The sequence below is a fragment of the Globicephala melas genome, chromosome X (assembly GCF_963455315.2).
Source record: "Globicephala melas chromosome X, mGloMel1.2, whole genome shotgun sequence".
NCBI classification, from domain to species: Eukaryota; Metazoa; Chordata; class Mammalia; order Artiodactyla; family Delphinidae; genus Globicephala; species Globicephala melas.
The window spans coordinates 110,048,656-110,072,316 of record NC_083335.1 but is presented as its reverse complement, the minus strand read 5'-3'; the positions used below and the strand labels follow the sequence as shown (position 1 = coordinate 110,072,316).

The 23,661-nt window shown below is 42.4% G+C and overlaps 1 protein-coding gene across 12 annotated transcripts in view; it reads right to left on the bottom strand.

Moving 5' to 3' along the window:
• Positions 1-23,661, bottom strand: part of SH3KBP1 (SH3 domain containing kinase binding protein 1) — a 345,587-nt gene that overhangs the window by 117,193 nt on the left and 204,733 nt on the right. Inside the window, exon 1 of one of the 12 annotated variants that reach the window (XM_060292555.2) lies at positions 11,718-11,845. The exons of the other annotated variants lie outside the window; for them this stretch is intronic. Coding sequence (XP_060148538.1) covers positions 11,718-11,732 — 15 coding nt within the window. The 5' untranslated portion in view covers positions 11,733-11,845. Of the gene's footprint in view, positions 1-11,717; positions 11,846-23,661 lie in introns of those variants that run through there. 12 annotated transcript variants of the gene reach the window in all.

Here is a 23,661-nt window from a genome sequence, read left to right as displayed (position 1 = left end):
GATACTTGGAGCAATGCTTTGTTGCTTGGTTTTCAAGTAAAATTGCTACTTAAAAGGCTAGGGCATAAAATGGACTATTATCCAGCCTTAAAAAAGAAGGAAATTCGGACACATGGTATATAGCATGGATGAACCCTGAGGACATTACACTAAGTGAAATAAGTCAGTCACAAAAGGGCAATACTATATGATTCCTCCCATATGAGACACCCAGAGTAGTAGAAATCACAGAGACACAAAGGAGAATAGTGACTGTCAGGGGCTGGGGCAGGAGGAATGGGAAGTTGTTGGGTACAGAGTTCCCGTTTTACAAGATGAGAGGAGTTCTAGAGACAGATGGTGGTGATGGTTGCGTAACAACGTGAGCGTATTTAATGTCACTGAATTGTACACTGAACAATGGTTAAAATGGTAAATTTTATGTTATGTATATCTTACCACAATTTTTAAAAAGGCTTAGGGTATACTCCTCTTTCCCTACAAGCCTCTCTTTATGTAGGAATATTGACTAAAATGGCAAAAAATTGCTCACGAGGCTCTGATATCCTGCTATTTAATATTCAACACAAAATAATCAGGGGGTGCAGACAGCATGTAATGAGGTGAGTTAGAGAACAAACCCATCTTTGTCCAGAAACTCACCTCAGTCTTACTGGGAAACACTCCTTACACTTCTAGGAAAGATAACCTACTGATCCCATAAAGACAATCTCTAAATCTGGCTGATGCTAAAGAGCTCTGGCTTTAATCCTGTATGACTCATCCTTTACTTTCATCAACTGTTCCACAGACTCCCAAAGAATAACACTTATTCCTTTTTTGAATCATCCGGACTCCCCAGCTTTATAGAAGAATGGAAGAGAAAACAGCATCAAAGGTTAAAGACTCAATGATATTATCTTTATATTTTATTTTTATTAGAAAGAACAAGTTTACATCACGCACTTCTGCAAAACAGGGACTTCCAAAGTACACTCAGAGGTCAGGTACACATTACTTACATCTTCTAGACCTCCAGAGGAATACTTAGAAAGATGACCCCAAGGTGCTCCAACAATGGAGATTCTCAAAAAGAGATCAAATTGAACTCAGGGTACTTCAATGACTAGTTACTAAGACATTTAACAATGAGGGGTGAACCCAAATTGTGTGCCTTCCATAAAAATATCCTAGATGCCAACTGCTGGAATTCTCTCTCACCGCCCCCCCCCCCCCCCCCGCTCCAAACTTGCTTTGAATCTCGAGAACAGCACTCACCACCCTCTGCCTTGTGATCATGGCTACTTACGTATGTGTCTGTTTCACTGACGGGGACTTTAAACGCTGCAGGAGGGCAAGGGCAGTGTCTTGGTAATCTCTGTATTCTTTGATGTGCCTTGCACACTAGAGGTACTAAATATTCATAATTTACTGCAGTCAACAATAAGTTCAACATTCAACCAAAACATTTACATTTATGGGGAACGTACTGTGTGCAATGCATTTTCTAGGCACGAGTGATATAACAATGGAACAAATCAACCTGTTTCCTCTTTCACGACAGCATCTGGTGGTAAGAGGGAATTAGTATTGAGTAGGAATTCCCCTCTAAGATCAGACTTAGCAGCTATGTGATCCTGGGCAAGTTACTTAACCTCTCTAGACCTCAGTTTCCTTGCCTGAAATGGAGATAATAGGTACCTCATAGATTTTGCTTGGAAGATTAAATGGAAAAAATGTATATAAAGTGCTTAACCATTACTACTGTTATTGAATTTTACCGAATAAAAACAATCATCATAATGCCTCTTTATGAATCTAGTTACAAAGAATGACTGTTTCAATTACAACATCTTTTAAAAACAGCAGGTTAACTGTCACTCCTTTGCTTGGGGACTGGAGAGCATGAAGCAACTTTTACAAGACAGTCGCACAGCAGAGACGGGCTCAGAGGAAAGTGATAATTCTGAAAAAAGATCAAGGAAGAAAAGCAAGAGCCATCGCCATATAGTCGCTGCTCAGGAGGCAAGGCAGACAAAACAAAGTAAAGAGGAGAAACGACAAGGCCCAGAGCCGACAACCCACAGAGCTTTCAGGTCAATAAAGCTTCGGTTAAGGTGGCGCCCAACAGTGAGTGGCCGGAAGACCGTTCCAGAAGCCCCTCAAGTAGGAGCCCATGCCGACTGCTTCTGGCCGCGTCCAAACTGTTATCTACTGTTAACGACGGAAAAACAACAAGGCGTGTGTCTGGGGAAAACGGCCCGTTGTCAGAGAACAGAAAGCCTTTTACTGAGCATTTTGATACTCAGGAGCAAACGCACCACCACAGAAAATCACCCCACGCCATCTCTTACAAAGCTCGGCATCCATTCAACAATGGATGAAAAACTCCTAAATTGCTCGGCCAGATACTCCTCCCAGGCGGTTCAGGAATCGGGGCCAAATGAGACCATAAACTCACGTGATACAGATTTCTAAAGCCACTAGTGGAAATTACTGACAGACACTTAGACGTGAAAAGCTGGATTCACAGGCCTCTACCTGGAACGGGCCAAGACTTCCTGCCAAACGCTGCTCTTAAAGGCTTCTTTCAACACCAGCAAGGAAGGGACAACTGGAATTCTGTTCGGATCCTATAGGTAGTACATTAACTTCAACAAACCTTGACGAATGCTTACTGCTACACAGCCCACAAAGCGAAACGGTTTTCCCACGTTATTTTTACCTTTACGTTTTCAAGAAAGTGCCGTGTTCTCGGCTATAATATTGGAGATTTAAACGTAGTGTTGACAGGAGTCAATGCAACCACCAGATTCCAGATCTCCCAGATCCTCTAGGTATCTAGAGCCTCAAAACGGAACATTCCACAGCCTTCTAAAGAAATGCCTACTGAAAGTTTGTAATGACATGGGAAATTATATATAATGCTGAGTGGAAAAAAATACACAATTATGTGTGCGAAAAAAAATTATGCATGTGGTATGATCTCAACCGGTTAAAAATGTATGGCAAAAGGAGTGAAAGTAAATATGAAACAATGTCAACAGTGTAGGCCCCGGGGTGATTCAATTATAGTGCTTTTTACTTTCTTTTATATTTTTCAACTTTCCAGTGTTTCTACAAACCAGTGATTACTTTTACAATCAAAGTTTTAAGAAAATAGCACACACTAACATAGGTGGAAAGGATGGCCCACCTCTTCACATTATTAATGCCTTTCTTCAGGTCTGACTTGATTTGCAACACCTCCTAACTAGAAATCACATGCAGCTTCCATTAGCGTGTCATTATATTTCCTTTTCCAAGTCATTAGTAAGGATGTTAAGAACATCAGATGTAAAATGAGTCATGATGGTAACTCACAAGATACCACCCATATATATAGAGCATCCCCGGTCATTTATCATCACACTTTACTTACAGTTATTCATCAGTTCACATCCTCAGTGATTAAGTGGATGATATAAAGTCATTTTCAATTAATGTTGTTCCAAAGAAAGTATTGAGTCATTTTATCAAATGTTTTCAAAGTCAAAAATATATATTTCCTGCTCTTCTAATTAAACCTATGAATTCCTATTCATACATGTGAAGGGGACTGAAAAAAGAGTTGAATTTACTTTGTAACTGTTTTTATGTGAGCCCTCATTTCCCAGTATTTGAAGAAGTACTGGTTTAAGAGGTGTGACCTATCTGTGCAGGGTCCACAGCTTAACTGTTCTCAGTTTTCTACCAGTTCTCTAGTTCTTCACAAGCAAAAACTCGTATAAACACAAACCAAAGGAATTTATTACAGTTTCTCAAATGTGAGAAAAACCAAGTGTGATGAGAACCAGGCCCCCCAAATTGTGAGCCCACTTAATGTGAACATACTTTCAAAAATCAAGCCTGACATTTTTTTTTTCTCATCCCCTTTGTGATGTGGGTTTTTTTTTAACATCTTATTGGAGTATAATTGCTTTACAATGGTGTGTTAGTTTCTGCTTTATAACAAAGTGAATCAGTTATACATATACATATGTTCCCACATCTCTTCCCTCTTACGTCTCCTTTTTTTTAAATGGGATTCAAAGGCTTCCCTGGTGGCACAGTGGTTAAGGATCCGCCTGCCAATGTAGGGGACATGGGTTTGAGCCCAGGTCCGGGAATATCCCACATGCCACAGAGCAACTAAGCCTGCTCTCCACAACTACTGAGCCTGCGCTCTAGAGCCCACTCACCACAACTACTGAGCCCGTGTGTCACAACTACTGAAGCCCACGCACCTAGAGCCCGTGTTCTGCAACAAGAGAAGCCACCGCAGTGAGAAGCCTGTGCACCGCAACGAGGAGTGGCCCTCGCTCACCGCAACTAAGAGAAAGCCCGCAACAGCAACAAAAACCCAACACAGACATACATACATAAATAAATAAAATTTTTAAAAAATTTTTTAATGGGATTCAAGTTTGGGGTGTGGACAGATTGAATAAGTGCACTTTTAAGAGGAACCTTTTTGTAGAATAACTTCTGGTCCGTTGGAGCAAAAATTCAGTTCAGTCTGTGCTTGGCTGCCAGTTATATTCATTCATTCATTTATTCTAACTTTAGTTTCATAGCAAGTGTCTGGAGGAAAAAGAGTTCTCTTAAGGCTATAAATTCTCTTTACGATGCCTGATGAGTTTTAGGCAAAGCACATCTTCACCGTATGAACAAATGGTATGTCTTTCACTACTCACTTGGCATGATCTCTCTTTCCTGTACTGAAATATTCCCCCATTCTCTTTGTCTTTCTCTATAACATATACAAAGACTCCAAACCACACAAAATAGAGGGGAAGAAAACCCTCATTTAAAAAACAAAACACGGGCTTCCCTGGTGGTGCAGTGGTTGAGAGTCCGCCTGCCGATGCAGCGGACGTGGGTTCGTGCCCCGGTCCGGGAAGATCCCACATGCCGCTGAGCGGCTGGGCCCGTGGGCCATGGCCACTGAGCCTGCGCGTCCGGAGCCTGTGCTCCGCAACGGGGGAGGCCACAACAGTGAGAGGCCCGCGTACCACAAAAAAAACAAAACAAAACAACAACAACAAAAATCACGAAATCACCTATTTTAATCATGTGCTTCCTTAAATGGCACTTTTTGTGGTTATATGCTATTTTCTAAAGGCATATTTTGGTTTTTTATGGGGGCGTGGGGAAGACAATATGCCAGAAAATATCCCAATTGATGCATTTTCTGGTCTTGAGAAATTCCTTGCCCTTTTCTATTACAATGGAGAACGTTCATTTCAGTGCTCTCCACGTTTGAGTTCCTGAGAGCAGCAATTCCTCTTCGTGCCTTCCACAAAGATGCGCTATAGACTCAGCACAGGGAAAACAATACAGATTCACGGAAGATGGTGACGAAGGAGGACAGAGACCAGTGATGGTACTTCTGGAGTTTATAACCCATTCCCTACTCCTGAGTTATTATACTTAATCTATTTCAGACAGGTGGGTTTCAGATGGCCATCTACAGGGGCTTTCAGGGAAAGATTTCCACACCCTTCCCATCACAGGACAAGGAAGAATTTATCAGTGCTCACTATTGGCTACTTCTCCCTTATTCCCAGGCTGGCACCATGTCTCAAATTAAAGGGGGCTCCCCTTTTTTCAGCCATCAATGGGACCAGAGAACGGTCAACCATCACCCCCAACATAATTCTTCACCTCCTCCTCAACTCTGTTTAGCCTTCTCTCTTTGCCACGGTGACCATCACTGTTCCACACTCCCGACCAATTACCTGAGTTCTAGTTTCTTGACCATCTTCATTCATTGCCTCTGTCATCGCCTCTTAGAGTACCCCTGCCTCTTTCTAGTCATTCAGTTTCATGACAAGACGATCAACCCATGTTAGATCTTCGTTTCACATAGAATTTCTAGACTAATGTCAGGGTTGGGCTACCCACGAACATACTGCTCTCTGGCCCCATAAAACCACTTTTAGTACTTGGAAACTATGATGCCTTCCTGACCTGGCTATATCTCTTTTGGTTTCTCAAGACCTTTTGTCATCTCTTATCTGAACTGCTTTTCTCCTCTCCTGCCTAACGACCTATGACTGAAGGCTCTAGCCAGAAAAACCTGGAGTTGTTTGAGCTCTTGGGCAATGAATACAAAAATTACACCAAAATGTCAGAGATGCTATAACCCTTGACTGTAAGCACAGTAAGGTCACCCATCAATTACACTCTGCTCACCGCTATACTGCAAATCGACAATGTGACATGCATCGCTTAGGCAGATTACTTCCATGCATGGGCATAGAGTTACCAGCTTTGTAATGTTTCAGCCTCTTCTGAGTCAAAAATAGCAGTATCTGTATTCACGTCACTTGAAAAAACAGGATTCTAAATTATGAACAAGTCTACTTTCTCTGCTTCTAACAACACCTGAATGCAGAGGGGATACTGGGGTTTGAAGCAAAAGAAACTAAATCTAAAATTGAGACATATAAGACAGAAAACGTGTCCAGCTCTCCCAATGCAGTAACTGCTAAGCACTGTACCAAGAGGACGAATCTGGACAACTCTAGGGTCTTAAAGTCTTGACATTTTACATCACTACTTCTCTTATTATCAGTTTTGTTAATTGTCAAGAAAAGGTACCCAAGAAGTTTCAGAAAAGCTGCCTCTAGTGAAGGAAAAAATGAGAAACGCAACTAAGAAATCAAAATAAAAAGAACAGACTGAGCAGATGCTACCAAAACAAATGGACCAAAACATATTAAAATCACTGGTAGGTGAAAATGCTTAGCAAGTGAAAGAAGAAAAAGAAAATGAGGCAGTAAATCCATCTTTACCACTTCTAACTTCTTCATCTTAAATGAGCAAAACAGAAATATAGCTTCTGAATGATAGAGACTCCAAGTATCTGCCTTCAATTTTCCAAACATTGCCTATTTTATTCCTAAAAGTTCAAGGATGAGTTTAATTGGGGTGACACTCCTGAGTCACAGGCCATCTGTGAAATGGCTTAACGATAGCCTTTTGATGAAGAAGTGGCTTGTAAGGCAATTCTGGAAAACTCTTAATTTGTAAACTGTTCATTTTATAGCCCAAGTTGAGAGAGAGAGAAATCTCTATTAGAGGTGTCGGTAGGGGTTATTGTACTTATGCTTCCAGGTGTTTCTAGAGCATTTATGGGTATACATTTATTTAGGATCTGGCCTCCAACATCAAGAGCCTGAGCTGAGAATAAGGCTGTCATGTCATAATTTTTAAATGGCCTCAGATGCCACAGAAAAATACAAAACAGGTTGCTGACTAACTGAACGATCTCTGTGATCTAAATTCTTTCAACGGAAGCAAAGACAGATCACCATGCAAAGTAAGCTGGATAGCTTGTTTTAAAGTTGCCAGCTTTCATAGAGCATTAAACTTAATCCATCCCATTGTTCTAGTTGCATAGAACATCATTTTACAACCAGTGAGAATCTCTGAGAGAAAAAGACAAGCTAGGTGCTGAAGCATGATGATTTTAACGGCCACACAGAAAATTTTAAACCCTTAAATTTCAGGAGTCAAAAGCATCTGCAAACTCTAGGATTATAAATATTATGAAATAATTGTTAATACATGAACAAAAGAGGGCCACAATGAAATACGTACAGATACCTCAGCCCACCCCACTGAAGAACGTCAACTGAAGCAAATGAACATGTTGGCAAACAATGTACAAAAAGAAGGACTTTCATTTCCTGTCCCCAAGGAATTCCAGAGCAGAAGTGAGGAGAGCAAATCAATCATAAAACTGGCTTTCCCCACAACGTAAGATGAAACGAGTACTATCATTTAGAATTGAAATAGCGCAAAAGAGAAATTCACCTTTTCTCAAAACAATGGTTTTGAATCCGTTCTCCATAAACCTGTGAGGGGCTAAGTGAGACGCCGCAGTCCTGTCACCCTTAAACCTCTGAAGCCAAGCAACACCAAGGCTCTCCGCTCATCTTTTCTCCAGGAGCTGCAGGAACAGGGGGAACTAGTCCTTCCTTGAAACAATTTGCAATCTCTTGGGATCGTGTAACTGATCTGCTAGTTCATGGGGGTTCTCAGACAGAAGACCTCTTCCTCAACTCCTCATTCTAAGATGGGAAGAATAATATCCTTTCCTATTAGTGATAGGCAACACGAACACACGTTAAACACCAATTCCAACCACAATGAGACACCACTTCACACCCATTAGGATGGCTATTATTAAAAAAAGAAAAAAGGGACTTCCCTGGTGGCCCAGTGGCTAAGACTCCATGCTCCCAGTGCAGGGGTCCCGGGTTTGATCCCTGGTCAGGGAACTAGATCCCACATCACAACTAAGAGTTCGCATGCCACAGCTAAAGAACCCATACACGGCAACGAAGATCCCACGTGCCGCAACTAAGACCTGGCTCAGGCAAATAAATAAATAAATAATTAATTAAACCCCCCCCCAAAACAGAAAATCTCAAGTGTTGGCAAGCATGTGGAGAAATTGGAACTCTTGTGCATTGCTGGGGGGAATGTAAAATGGTGCAGCCTCTGTGGAAAACAGTATGGCGGTTCCCCCCAAAATTAAAGAGAATTACCAGATGACCCAGTGATTCCACTCCTGGGGGTATACCCCAAAAAACTGAAAGCAGGTGTTGGTATGCCAGTGTTCATTGTAGCATTATTCACAGTAGTCAAAAGGTGGAAACAACCTAAATGTCTATCAATGGAGGGATGATTTTAAAAATTGTGATATATCCATACAATGGAGTGCTATTCAGCCTTTAAAAGGAAGGAAATTGTGACACATGCTACAACATGGATGAACCTTGAAGACATTATGCTAAATGAAATAAACCACAAAAGGACAAATATTTTATGACCCTACTCTCATGAGTATTCAAATTTGGAGAGACAGAAAGTACAATGGTAATTGCTAAGGTGAGGGGGAACTGGGAGTTAGTATTTAATGAGTACAAAGTTTCAGTTTGGGAAGACGGAAAAGTTTTGGAGATGGATGGTGATGATGGCTGTATAACGATGAGAATGTATTTAATGCCACTGAACTGTACATTGAAAAAGGAATAAAATGGTATCATATTATATATATTTTACCACAATAAAAAGATTCTATATTTCTACAAGAGTAGACAGAAAGCTTTTATGGGGATTTCCACTGGGAAGTAAAGCTGAGTGTGGGACTGAGAAAGCCTTAGCTTTGTTCTGCTGGAATCTTTTATCATATACTTGGGTTAGTTTCATTAAAAACAAAACCAACCAGAATTAAGTCAGCTTATAACCTGGAAGCTCCTAATTTGAAAATTCAGCCAGAGGAAATAATCAGGGAAGGTACAATAATGTATATATAAGAATTTATTTATTTATTTTTTTGCGGTACGCGGTCCTCTCACTGTCGTGACCTCTCCCGTTGCGGAGCACAGGCTCTGGACGTGCAGGCTCAGTGGCCATGGCTCACGGGCCCAGCCGCTCCGCGGCATGTGGGATCTTCCCAGACCGGGGCACGAACCTGCGTCCCCTGCAACGGCAGGCGGACTCTCAACCACTGCGCCACCAGGGAAGCCCCAAGAATGTTGTTTTTAATAGTAAAATTGTGGAAGCAACATAAATAGTTACCACACAGGGATTGGTTCAATAAATGGTGGTGCATCTTGACAATGAATGATCATACACCTCTCTGACAGAAAAGGGGGACCCATAATATGTTAAGTTTTAAAAACAGGTGACATTGAACACGACCTCATTATTGTATGAGGAGTGAGGTGTGTACTGCATGCACGTTCAGGCTCAGATGAAAGTCTGGAAGGATACATAGAAAATGTTGACTACGATTATTCCTGGATCAGGACAGGAATAAAGACGCAGATGCAGAGAATGGACTTGAGGACACAGGGAGGGGGAAAGGTAAGCTGGGACAAAGTGAGAGAGTGGCATGGACATATATACACCACCAAATGTAAAATAGCTAGCTAGTGGGAAGCAGCCGCATAGCACAGGGAGATCAGCTCGGTGCTTTGTGACCACCTAGAGGGGTGGGATAGGGAGGGTGGGAGGGAGGGAGACGCAAGAGGGAGGGGATATGGGGATATATGTATACATATGGCTGATTCACTTTGTTATACAGCAGAAACTGACACACCACTGTAAAGCAATTATACTCCAATAAAGATGTTTTAAAAAAGGGCAATTTCTATTTATTTCTTCATATTCTTTAACTTTGAGTTTTTATTATTATAATAATTTTTGCAAAGAGCTCCTGTAGTCAGAAGTAACAGAGTTATTTCCACTTTGAGAAACAAACAAGCAAAGGGTTTGGGGGGCACTCAGCAGTACAACGTGTAGTTTACAGGTCACTAACTTTAAGGGTTGCAGGGGCCACCCTTCCTGCCCCATTTCCAGGCCCTAGTCTGATGGAGCCAGAGAGGCCATTACCAAGACTCCCACGTTTCACAAGTTACACTCCATCAAGCCTTCACTCATTTCCCAAATGAAGAGTCACCATCTGAATTGTGCATATAAGGACCTAATTCTGTGTTTTACTTTTCAGAACTCAGGTCAGTGACACCCAGCAATAATAACAATCAGCAAGTTTCAGATATCTTTCAATAGGAAAATTCTCTCAAGCCACTTCAGAGGAATATATTTTTATTTTAGCCAACTGCTCCCTTCTAGGCAAGCAACAGACACCATTCAAAAAACTTTCAAGAAGTCCTCCTACTCTTAAAATAATGTGTTAAAACAATGTGTTTCCTTTCTGTCATGCTATTTTCCTTTTTTTGAAAATTTGAAAATATTATAAGTTAAAGGCAACAGAAAAAGACATAGATATATTTTACAGATACCATCAACTCTCCCCTTAAAATTTTTTTTGCAACAAGAAACAGGAATGTGGAAGACATATGACGCATTGTAAGCTTTACTTACCCTGTGGTTTATTTAGGGAATTTTATTTTGTGTTTGGAAAATGACAGACTTCTGCTTTTAGGTAGACAAATATGAACAACTCACAGAGAGAAAGCAGAGCACCTATTACTAGCAAGCTTTTAGAGAATCAAATAATTTAGTGTCTCTATTTTACTCTGTATATGAGCAAACGAATACAAATGTCCAGGACTGCAAAATTAGCCAAATATCTTTAACTCAATAAAAAAGCACTTCAACAGCACCCAGAAATCACTACTCACAGCTTCTCCATTCGCAAGGAAAACTCCAACGTCCATGCCCCCCAAGAGTGAAATGCCCCACAGCTGGCGCGCTCTGCATGGACGTGTTCTCTCCTAAGCTAACCTGAAGAGCAAGCTGGATTTGTTTACTGCACAAACATCTGTAATTGCTAAACATCTCAGTGACATGGGGTAACAGTTACTGCTTGTGCAAACTGCCCATCCAAATTACTCTCTGCAGTATGAGCACATGAAAACCCAAGACACAGAGAAATTGGAAACATCTGTAAAAATTAATGGCCGGATTAACCAAAGTGGGGGGCTGGTTAAAACAGCTAAATAGTTCCAGCGCAACATTTGACTTGAGAAAATAATCCTCCACGTTATAGGTTGCTCCTTAGCCTATCCACAGCCCCCCTCTGTGGGGGGTCCCCGCTGGTAACCCCTTCATTGTAACCTACCAATGCAAACCCATCACAAATCTTGTTAACAGAACAGTATAGATAAGATACAAGTTAAGAGAATTTATTCCATCTCTAAAAGAAAAAAAAAAGAAGAAAAAAGAAAAAGAAATACCTCTTCTCCCATCATGCAGGCAGCCTCCTCTCTTCAGTTTGAAAAGGTCCCAGAACTACTCTGGAAGCCTCCCACTTCCTTCCAACAGCCAAAGGCATGGAGCCTGAAGGACCCAGCCTAACCCTGAGTCATACTTGGGACCAAATGAGCAACGGGCAGAACAAAGCTCGCATTTGTTTATGGCTCAGGAAGCCAGGGCCGATTCATGGCTTGGGTGGCTTCGAGAAAAGTCTTCCTTCCTCGCCTACGTCGCCACAGGAATCTAGGCTGCCTCCTCGGACCCACAGGTGTGACCGCTCGCACAAGGAACACACTCAAGGAGCGTTTATTTGGCAGGACCCAGCAAGCACTTCTGGTTAAAAACGTCAGAGAGAAAATAAAAAGCCCCCTATCTTTCAATAGATACTGTGATGGGAAGCAAGAGATGTCTAAAATATGGTTTGTATACGAAAAGCCCATCGTGAAAGTGCCTGTATTTTAAAGAAATAAAATTAGTTGTACCACACAAAAATTACTCACTAAAAAAAGAAAAAAACTGAAGAAGGAAAAGCAGCCATGCCTTTATAGAAACACTTCCCCTAGGAAAAAAACAGCAAGATTGCTGCCAGCCATGTCATTGGTAGTAACCTAACAGATCGGAATAAAGTGTTTGAATAGCAATCTTGCTTTTCACCCACATGAGATACCATTTTAATTACCATTGTAATGAATTCAGAGCCCAGTGGTTAAGAGTTCAAAACTCTATACGCAGGGTGTCTGAGATCAAAATCCCAGCTGGCCCACTTCCTAGTTGAGTGATCTTAAGCAACTTACTTGGACTCTGTTCACCTCAGTTTCCTTATCTAGAAAATGGGGATAATAGCACCAAGATACAGGGTTGTCTGGAAGATTAAATAAGTAATATATGTAAAGTGTTTATAAAAGTGCTTGGCACACAGGAAGCAGCCTATGAGCTACTATTACAAATTCAGGACCACTTCACAAAGCAGGATGCCACGTCAACAGTATCCTCACCTTACCACAGTTCTCATGTACAGAGACTCTGATAACCAGTTTTAGTTATTAACTATGGTTAGTTTTTAAATTAAGCTAATTTAAAAACCATTTATTCAATACTTATTAGCCACCTGCAGCGTGTAAGGGGCTTTGAATAAGATGCTGTCCCAGTCCTCAAGAAATTTGCAATCTGCTTGGATAAATAACACATAGATCTGTTTATGTGTCACACAAGAAAACAAATGTGGGAAATGTCACTTGGCTGAAAATGGCAAGTGTGATCCAAGTGCCAGAGAATTAGCATTTTGAATTTAGAGGACAGATAAGAAATCACCTTATCAAAACCTAATTAGGATGGGAGGGATGAGACAATCATCTGTGCAGAAGAATTCCAAACAACGAACATAGATACTCTGCCCTAAAGGAGGTGAGCTTAACTCCCCACTCCTTAAGAGTGAGGCGTGTATAGTGACTTCTTCCCAAAGAGTTGATGTAGAAGAGGGGAAAAAACAGACCAGCTTTACAGTGGAGAGACCTCAGCCAGGTGACCAAGGTCAACAGCAACAGTGAGAAGTCATGTTCAGATCATGTACCCTTGATCTGATGGGATGAGAACGGCACTTTACCTCTGTGGTTCCCCCCAAACCCATCACTTCAGTCTTAATCATGAGAAAAACATCAGACCAATGTCAACTTAAGGACATCCTACAAAACTCCTCAAAATCGCCAAGGTTATCAAAAACATGGCAAGTCTGAGAAACTGTCACAGCCAAGAGAAGCCTAGGGAGACAGGGCGAGCAAATGTACTGTGGTCTCCTGGATGGGATCCTGGATAAGAAAAAGGACTTCAGGTAAAAACTAAGGACATCTGAGTAAAGGATGGATCTTGGTTAATAATCGTGTAAGCAATATTGGCTAATTGTGACAAATGTACCATATTCATGTAAGATATTAACAACAGAGGAGACTGGCTGTGGGGTATGTGGGAACTCTGTATTATTTTCACAACTTTTCTATAAATCTAAAACTATTCTAAAGTTAAAAGTTTATTAGAAAACAAATTAGGAAGATGAGCCTGCTGAATGTATATATGCATAAATAAATATACCTTATGTGATTTATAGACACACATGATGATGTTCATGAGTGTGTATAAATATATATGTATTTAACAATGCCCTCCCAGCTTAATTTTTTTAATCTCTTTATCCTTAGCCTAGCTATGAACACAGATAGTTGAATGCTGACTCCTGGCTTTTTGCTTTCCATAATACACAAAAGAGTTTTCTTTGAAAGGAAACTTGGCTCTTCTGTCAGTTCTGCTGCCAACCCAGGCTACGGCGGCCCAACTCAAAGAGTGTGCATGAGGTGGGCCCATCTGCCCCTTTCCAAGAGCTACTAGCTACAAGAGCTCCAAGCCAATTAGTCATCAACCACAGAGCCCCGGGACTGGCAACTCTCCCAGCTACTTCCTCTCCCATCTCTAGTCCACACTGCCTGGCACCTCCCCAGTTCTCTCTCTAAAGTGCCAATCTGATCATGACACTGCCCGTTGGAACCCCTCCACCAACGTGCCAGCCCACCCAGAAGTGCAGCTAGTGAGTGGGCTGGCAGAGACCTAAGGGAAGAGGGTCAGGCTCCCCTCCAACTCCCTGCCCCCAAGTCCCCTGCAGGCCAGCCAAACCCAGCCCTCATCCATCACCACACTCTCCCCTTGCCCATGTGCATACTGCCAGTACCATGAATCCCCAGTTATCTTTTAACACTTTGCTCAAATAACACTTTCCTTGAAAAGTTCTTCCTGATAAGCCATCCCCTCCTTCTAGACCTCCAGGAAAAGTGAGCAGCTCCTTCCTCCCTATCCTCCTTGATGCTTTGGACAGAGCTCTGCTGGTCCTTTCCCCCTGCATCATAATCACTTTTAATACGTACCCACTTCTCTCCCATGCAGGGACAATCTGAAGCGCTAAATGAGAGGTCTGTATGTGACAGCTGATCCAAGGTGTGATGTGGGAGTGGAGGTGTTAACTCCATTCCAATTAACTACACCAGACCCCCCGCAAACAAATAACCTGCCAGGCGAAAAATGTGCACACATTATGCTAATACAGCCTCCAAACATGCTACCTAGCTAATCCCTTTCCAAATGGATTGCCATTCCTTAGCTCATTTATCTAGAAATTCCAGAGCTGCCACTGCTGGTCCATAAAATACATTCAATAAAGCTTCAGTGAATGAAGGAACGAGCCAATTAATGAACAAATGGAAGAGGAAATCTATAGCCAGACTACAAGCAGACCCCAAACAGAATGAGTCTTCCTTTATGATTGTGATTGGATTAGGACAAAACATATTTATGCATCCAGTCACAAAATATTTATTGAAGGCCAACTATAGTTTTTAATGATTTCCAAGGAACTGTAAATACAATGGTGACTAACAAAGACAAGCTCAAAAATCATGGCACTTACTTTCTTTTTTTTTTCTTTAAGACTTTATTTTTAGAGCAGTCTTAGGTTCACAGAAAAAGAAAAAGAAGGTACAGAGATTTCCCAGATACCCTGTGCCTCCTTGCATGCTCAGCCTCCCCCGCTGTCAACATAAGAGTGGCACGGGGCTTCCCTGTTGGCGCAGTGGTTGAGAGTCCACCTGCCGATGCAGGGGACACGGGTTCGTGCCCCGGTCCGGGAAGATCCCACATGCCGCGGAGCGGCTGGGCCCGTGAGCCATGGCCGCTGAGCCTGCGCGTCCGGAGCCTGTGCTCCGCAACGGGAGAGGCCACAACAGTGAGAGGCCCGCGTACCGCCAAAAAAAAAAAAAAAAAAAAAAAAGAATGGTACGTTTGCTACAGCTGATGAACCTACATTGACTCCTTATCACCCACGGTCTGTAGTTTACCTTAGGGTTCACTCCTACGTTGTACATTGTATGAGTCTGGATAAATGTATAATGATATGTATCTATCATTATGGTATCATACAGAATACACACAGAGTATTTTCACTGCCCTAAAATCCTCTGCATGGCACTTGCTCCCCAATGGCCAATACTGAAGACTTGGTGATGTCAAACAAACAGCCACCACAGACGGAGCAAAATGCATTTCTCCTTCTCTGAGTTTTAAAATTTCCATAATAAAAAGTTAAAGAAATGATCCCGGAGACTGCACTGCTATTTATAGACACTCCTTCTGTTCTCATAACCAGAAGGGCAACAGTAATAACTACTAACGTTAATCTAGTGATTATTCTACACGAGGCACTTTTACCCATTTTTTGAGTTACTTAATCCTCCTAACAACCATATGGGCCAGGTTCTCTTGTTATTCTGATTCTACAGATGGGAAATCTAAAGCATTGAGTGCTTAAGTAATTTGTCCCAGGAAGAGGCAGAGTTGGGATGTGAACCTGGGCAGTCTATCCAGCATGCTTAATAACTATATTCCTAAAAACACAATTTTAAGGCCTCCTGGGAATGTGATTCTTGGTGACCATCTGGCTGCAATTAAACATTTCATAGAATATACACTATGCTGCTGGAACTTCCCTGGTGGCGCAGTGGTTAAGAATCCACCTGCCAATGCAGGGGACACGGGTTCGAGCCCTGGTCCGGGAAGATCCCACATGCCGCGGAGCAACTAAGCCCGTGTGCCATAACTACTGAGCCTGCGCCCTAGAGCCCACGAGCCACAACTACTGAGCCCGTGTGCAGCAACTACTGAAGCCCACGCACCTAGAGCCCGTGCTCTGCAACAAGAGAAGCCACCGCAGTGAGAAGCCCGCGCACTGCGACGAAGAGTAGCCCCGCTCGCTGCAGCTACAGGAAGCCCCCGCGCAGCAACGAAGACCCAACGCAGCCAAAAATAAATAAATAAATAAATTGATTTTAAAAAGAAAAAGAAAACAGGGCTTCCCTGGTGGCGCAGTGGTTGAGAGTCTGCCTGCCGATGCAGGGGACATGGGTTCGTGCCCTGGTCCGGGAAGATCCCACATGCCGCGGAGCGGCTGGGCCCGTGAGCCATGGCCGCTGGGCCTGCGCGTCCGGAGCCAGTGCTCCGCAACGGGAGAGGCCACAACAGTGAGAGGCCCGCATACCACAAAAAAATAAAATAAAATAAAATACACTATGCTGATTGTTTTAGAAGGTATATATCAAACATACATAAAACAGTAAACAGTACCTAATAGGTCAAACAGTAACCCTGTATACTATTTCTGGTTCCCTTTTCCTACCACCGGCCCTCTCCTCACTTCTCCTAGATAAGGAAAGATAACACATAAACCCAAGTCTGAAAATCCCAGACACCTCATTCAGCCCAGGTGACCAGTGGGCATCTCAACACCACCTGCTCTTTAAAAATCACGGGTCTTTCAACTGCTCAAGAGATGTCACAAAATCTTATCTTTCAACCACTATGAGAGACATCCAATACTATAGGTCTCAGATAATCATGTCAAGGTTCGATCCAGTTGTGTTTCATTAGTCAAAGTATGTATCATTAGCTTCTGGGATTCCCCAGAGCTTATTTCTAGTCTTCAAAGGATTAGAGACATAAATCTCTCATTTTTAAGGAACTAAGATCATCACTTTCAATGTTTACATGTTTTAATTTTACATCAGTATACAGCTTGACGAATTTTTACTAGTATGGATAAAAAGACTGCCTGAGGTACATATGAAGATATTAGAATTTCTCTTGCTGCAATTTGGCTGATTAAAAAAATTGATTAGTAGCTCATTTATATATGATTTTAATTTGAATTCTCTGTTACAAGTAAAAGCTACAATGTTGATATCATAAAGGCATTAATTTGGATGACTGTGGTTCTATAACTGAGATTCAAGATGATGAGAGCTGAAAAAGCAACTGTCACAAACACAATGTCTAGTTGTGGAACATAGTAGAAAACAGAGAAAGAAAACAGAATCATTTCAAGAGACAGAGATCAGAAGTCACTAATGGAAATCAACTAAGACAGGAAGATCATGGAACTTCTTGAAGGATTTCTTTGTAGGGACTCCAATAGAGCAAACAACCAATCTGGAAAAATATCTTTTCCAATACGGCTGTTTGAAGAGCCCAGGCCAAAAAGACTGCTTTTCTCAATAATTAAGGGGGCCAAGATTAGCTGTGCCTAGGGCACTTAAGCACGGAATAAGCTGGTGCCCGAAAGCCAGGATTATTCTACATAAAGACATATTAGCTTAGGTAGGTCCTGGGACTCACCTGAGCATCTGGAATTTACCCACCCACGTGTAATACCTGACACTCCTTTCCCGGAGTATTTGGCCAGGAGTGATCATCTGAGTGACTCATGAAAAGGGAAGGAGTTCAGAAAAAGGGTGAGGCCAGGCTGGGATTGCAGGGAAGCAGCCTGATGAGGAAGTTCTCTCTCAGGTCCACAGCTGGGAGACAAGGTATAAGCCATATTCATGAGAATAAGGTCCTGTCTGGGTTGCCTTCTTACAGTCTCCCAACCCAATCTCTAGGTGGATGACTCCAATACCTACATCTACAGTTCTCTCCCCATCACCAGACTTATTTATCCAACTGCTTGCTGGATGCCTCCACCTGATGGTTCCACAAGGACCTCAAAATCCAGCTAGTCTAAGACTGAACCCATGACCTTCCTCCCCAGATATCTTTCTCCTCCAGTGTTCTCTAACCGATAAGGACCCAAGGCATCCTCTTCAAGTCTTTCCTCTCCTTTATCTCCCACATACTATCAAACTTCTTGATTCTATCTCTAAAATATTTCCCCCAAACATTTATGATAATAATTCAAAGCTGTTAGAAAAGCTGTTTGTCTTATCTTGATATTTCCTTCCATGTAAAAAAAGGGAGACCAAATGGACACTCTCTGGACACACTTGGCCTCTGGGCAGAACTGAACACTCTTGGAACTCTCTATCTCCCTATTCACTTTCTCCTGGGAGAGTGAAATGACTTCTCTGATACGTGAATTTAGGAAAAATAAACTGGGCATGCTTAGCTCAGCTCTTCTCTTTCCTCCTCTTGGAAGTTGGCCTTCTCTGCTGTTCCCCAAGGAGCTGGCCCTTCTACCTCACATGGGTCTGCCCGAGTCCAGCATTGCTGAGACTGGGTGGGTGAGTCTGTCTAATTCTGGAGATCAACTGCTAAGCCCATTTGGCTCTCACACTAATCTATATCTTCCAACTTCGCCTTCATCAATAACAACACTGTAATATAACATAGGTAGAGAAAGGTGTACAAATCATAAATATGTAACTTGAGAAATTTTTACAAAGTAAAATAAGACTTACATAAATAGATATACCATGCTCATAGATCGGAAAGGTGTCATTTCTCCCCCAAAAGTATCTATAGTTAACGTACTCCCATTCGAAATCCAGGAGGTTTTTTTGCGGGGGTGGGGGTAAGAAAGTAGGGATTGACAAGCTGATTCTAAAATTTATATGAAAATACAACAACACAGGAAATCTTGAAGAAGAGGAATAAAGACTGTGGACTTACACTACCAGATGTCAAGACCGACTACAAAGCTACAGTAATTAAGGTAGTACAGAATGACCACAGGGACAAACCAACCAACAGAACAGAGAGTCTGGAAATGGACCCACACATACACAAGCACTTAAATTATGACAAAGGTGACCTTTTTGATAAACAGGTGATCTGCAGAAAGGATGATCCTTCTGATAAACAGTGCTGAGTCAACTGGATATCCATACTGAAAAAGTGAACAAAAATAATATTTTGATTCTCCATCCACTGACTCATTAACTGGTTTAGAATCTACATTGAGGACGGGGATTTACTGGTAGAGCTAATACAAGTTTCTGTTAACTTCTCCCCTGAACTCTAGTTATCCTGTCTTCTGTAATCCACTCCTCCCACTGCAGCTAGGAATACTTTCTCTAAACCACCTATGTGATCATGTCACTCTCTCACTGAGAATTGCTCCCCATTGATGGCTCCCCATTGCCCTCAAAGTCAAGTCCAAACTCCTTAACAAGTCTCACCAGGCCCTTCCTGATGTGGGCCCTGCTTTCTTCTCCATTCTCATCTTTCCCCACTTCCTGCTGGAGCCCCGACACATGCTCTGTGCTATTTCCTTTTCCCTTCGAGGCATTTATACATGTTGCTCTTCCCACCTTGACAACTCTATGCTCCTTTGCTTGATGAATGTGTACTGGACCCATGGTTCTCAGCCTAAACATCACTTCCTGTAGGTCTAAAAACATCACTTCTTACAGGTCTAAACACCACTTCCTGTGGGAAGTAGGTACACACACATGAATACACACTCTCCAGCCTCCCTAACAACTCGCTACTTCCTGCCATGCCCAAGGGCTCCTACCGCACAGTACTGTGTTCTCAGCCTGGCCACGGCATTCCCCACACTGTATTATTATTGCTTGTTTACTTTTCTGCAGCTCCCTGAGGGGCAGTGACCTGGTCTTGTTTACCACTGTATCCTCAGTGCCGAGCATATAGTGAGTACTGAACAAATACTAGCTGAAATGAGTTACATTTACAATTTCCAAGTATTTTCAGCTATGTAGCATTTTAAAAAAGTCCTATGAGGTAGGATAGGCATAAAGAGTATTCCCATTTTACAGATGGTTCAATTGAGGCTAAGTGACTTTGTCAAGGTCAATCAGCTAGGACAATGGTACCATGCCCTTCTAAAATCTTATGATATTTAACTTGGTTCATCTTTAGCCACAACGTATTTTCCACTGTTTTGATATAACACATACGTACCTCTGGGCTTAGTTTAAATGGTACATTTTTCTCCAAGGTTCTTTTCTTTTTTCTTTAACCTTTGTCAAGGGAAGTTTCCAACATATACAAAAATAGAGTACAGTGTACTGAACCCCATGTATGCACCACATAGTTTCAACAATTATCAACTCATGACCAACCTGGTTTCCTCTGTGCCCCACCTACTCTTCCACCTTCCAAATTACTGGAAGCAAAATCCCAGACGTTAAATCATTTCACCTATAAATCTTTCAGTTAAATGGTACATTAAACACATCATTCACAGGCATATCAGGTTGGTAGCATTAAAAAGACTCATAAATGGGGTCCTTCCTTAGAGCTCAGTAAGAGAAGCAAGAATACTAATTATTTCCTTGTTGGTCGGGGGAGTGTTACAGATACACCAGTATCTCTCCTGGTGTATAACCATCAGCATTCAACCACTCTGGGTAGGGCGATATGGATTAAAGCACAGGGAAAGGAAGCACAAAAGTTTCAACTGACTCAGAAAAGTGGATCTCAAAACTTCGCAAACTTGAACGGAAAGTACACTAGGATGCTTGCAGCTGTTAATAATGATCATAGACCTTTTTTCCCTCATGCGAGTTATCAAACCAGTCATGTGAACAGGTCAACTGCCCCAGCCTGAGTGGAAGACCTGCTTCGGCTTCACCTAACACAGATGCCGCCACATGAGATCCAGTTTGTGCTTCTGCAAAATCGAAACAGCGAGCTCAACTCTCATAGGAAACTTCCTTCCTTAAACATAAATCTTAGACACAAAACCATCTCAAAAGCGATGAGAACCAGGTTGTACACAAGTAAAACATTATCACACTCATCAGCTCCCATGCCAGGTTGTGCAATAGCATAATGGATCCATAAATCTACGTAACTATCCATGGCGCCAACAACAGGGGGTGGAGAGAGTTTTGAATCCTCTTAGATGCTATAAAAATTGTCCGCAGCCAGTAAAGCAGGCTGGGAAGTTTAAGTTTTCCCCAGAGGCTTCACAATGAGAAGCAGGTTAAGGGAGCTGCCAGCCCATGGTTTCATTCTGCAAACAAATCATGAATCAAGATGCATACACATGCCATACATAAATATATTACTCTGATGAAGTTAACATTTCTTGTCTCTAAGACCAATGCAATAAATCTTCTGTTTCACAGAGGTGCAGTGAACCGTACAACTACTATATTTCCAACTATATAACTGTTATCCCACCCGGTTCCCTCATTTTATAGATGTCTGTAATCTCTAAAGTGTTATATTAATATAGTTTGAATATCATTCCTTTAACTAACACTTACTGAGCACCTACTATATGCCACACACTGTTCTAAGCACATAGCATACATCAGTGAACAAAACAAAGAATAAACATAATAAAAAATAAACATGTTAGAAGGGGGCACATGCTAGGGCAAACAAAAAATGCAGTGCAAGTAAGCAGGATGGGCCAAGGGGGCAGGTTTCAGAATGAGCAGGCGTCAGGGAGGAGAGGCAGGCAGCCACAGTGGGCAGGTGGAAACAGAGTGTCCAGGCAGAGGACACCACCGTGGCAAAGGCCCCCAAGTGGGAGCGTGCGTGGCATGTTTGAGGAGGAGCGAGGGGGCCAGGATGGAGCAAGCAGGGAGAGAACAGTGAGGGAGGAGGTCCAAGCGGCAATGGGAGGCAGGTCATCCCAGCTCCTGGGACTCAGGGTGGATTTTCACTTTGGTTCACAGGGAAGCCTCTACAGGTGTGCGAGCGGAGGAGTGGCATGACCTGACTTCGGGTTTCAAAGGATCACCCTCCTGGCTTTGGTACTGACACTAGACCGTAGGAGGAAGGGGAGAAGCAAGAAGACCAATTAGGAGGCCACTGCAGCGATGGCGAGAGCAGGGGGAGAGCAGAGGTGATGAGCCATGGCAGGTGCTGGGCACACTTCGGAGGCTGCGCTGATGGGGTTGCCTGATGGATCAGCCATGGGATGTAAGAGAAAGAGGGGAGTCAGGGACAACCCCAGGGCTTTTCTTCTGAGTCATGGGAGGGGGAGTGGTACTGCCTTCACCTGAGATGGGGAAGGCTGTGGGCAGAGTGGTTTCCGGGGGACGAGGATGAGTTCAGGTCTGGACAAGCTGCTAAGAATTTAGGACCTCCGAGTGGAGATGTTCAAGACGGCAGTTGGACACGTGGCTGTGGAGCTCAGAGGAGAAGTGTGCTGAGGTACAAACTTGGGAGTATTATATTTGTCGCTGATATTTCTCTTAGTAACAACCCAATTTATTATTAGCGGTTAAGACAATTATTAATAGCAATAATGAAACTTATACACACACAACGTCCTTTTACACAGAGAAGAATAAGACTGAGAATCATAAAACGAACAAAAGGAATAAACTGTTTGCTGACTGAGTCAATGGTCATGTTCATTTCAACCACTTGAATAAAATGAAGAAAAACTGTATTCATCGTTCCTTTCTAAGATGGGAACTTGCTCTTTTGTAAACATTTATGGGACTCTGAAAGTGACCATGTGAAGCAGAAATGAACTCACAAGCTGGGACAGTAACTAGATAGTTTTCAGATCTTGAGAAATAGCAAATCGACTAGAGAAGCTTCCACAAAAGAAGAGTTTAAGTGAAACAGTCCTTCCTTTTTAAGTATCTGCCCTTTCTGCCTTATTCATCTCTAAGGGTGTTAAGGGTCCAAAAAGTTTCCTTTCCCGATTCTGTTTCTAATGCATGATGACACTGGGCAAGGTTGCTGCTGGATGGCGGGAGGGAGGTGGGTGGAAGTTCTACAGCTGCAGAAGATGATGCAACTTTTAAAAATTCATCTGACAGAGAAATGAAAAACATTTAAAAGCCGTCGATAAACCTGCAGTAGAGATTTTGCCCATGCCCCATCCCCCATCCCCCAAGCCTGCTGGCACAAACGTCAAAGCAAAAATTTCAGCACTAAATCAAATTAACAAACATTCTTTAAGCACAGCACGAGTGTAGCTTATTACAATCTGGAAAACTCCACAGTATTTATCAAATCCTAAGCAAGGCTATGATGCTTAAAAGTGTACCACAGTAGACGTCACTGACAGCCACAAGCACAATGGCTCTGGGTGTGTTGCTCTGGCAACCGTGTACTCAGCAGCAACACGCTGTCCGCCTCTCGCCAACCCAGAACCAGGGGCAGGAGAAAACAGCCAGCTTCCTG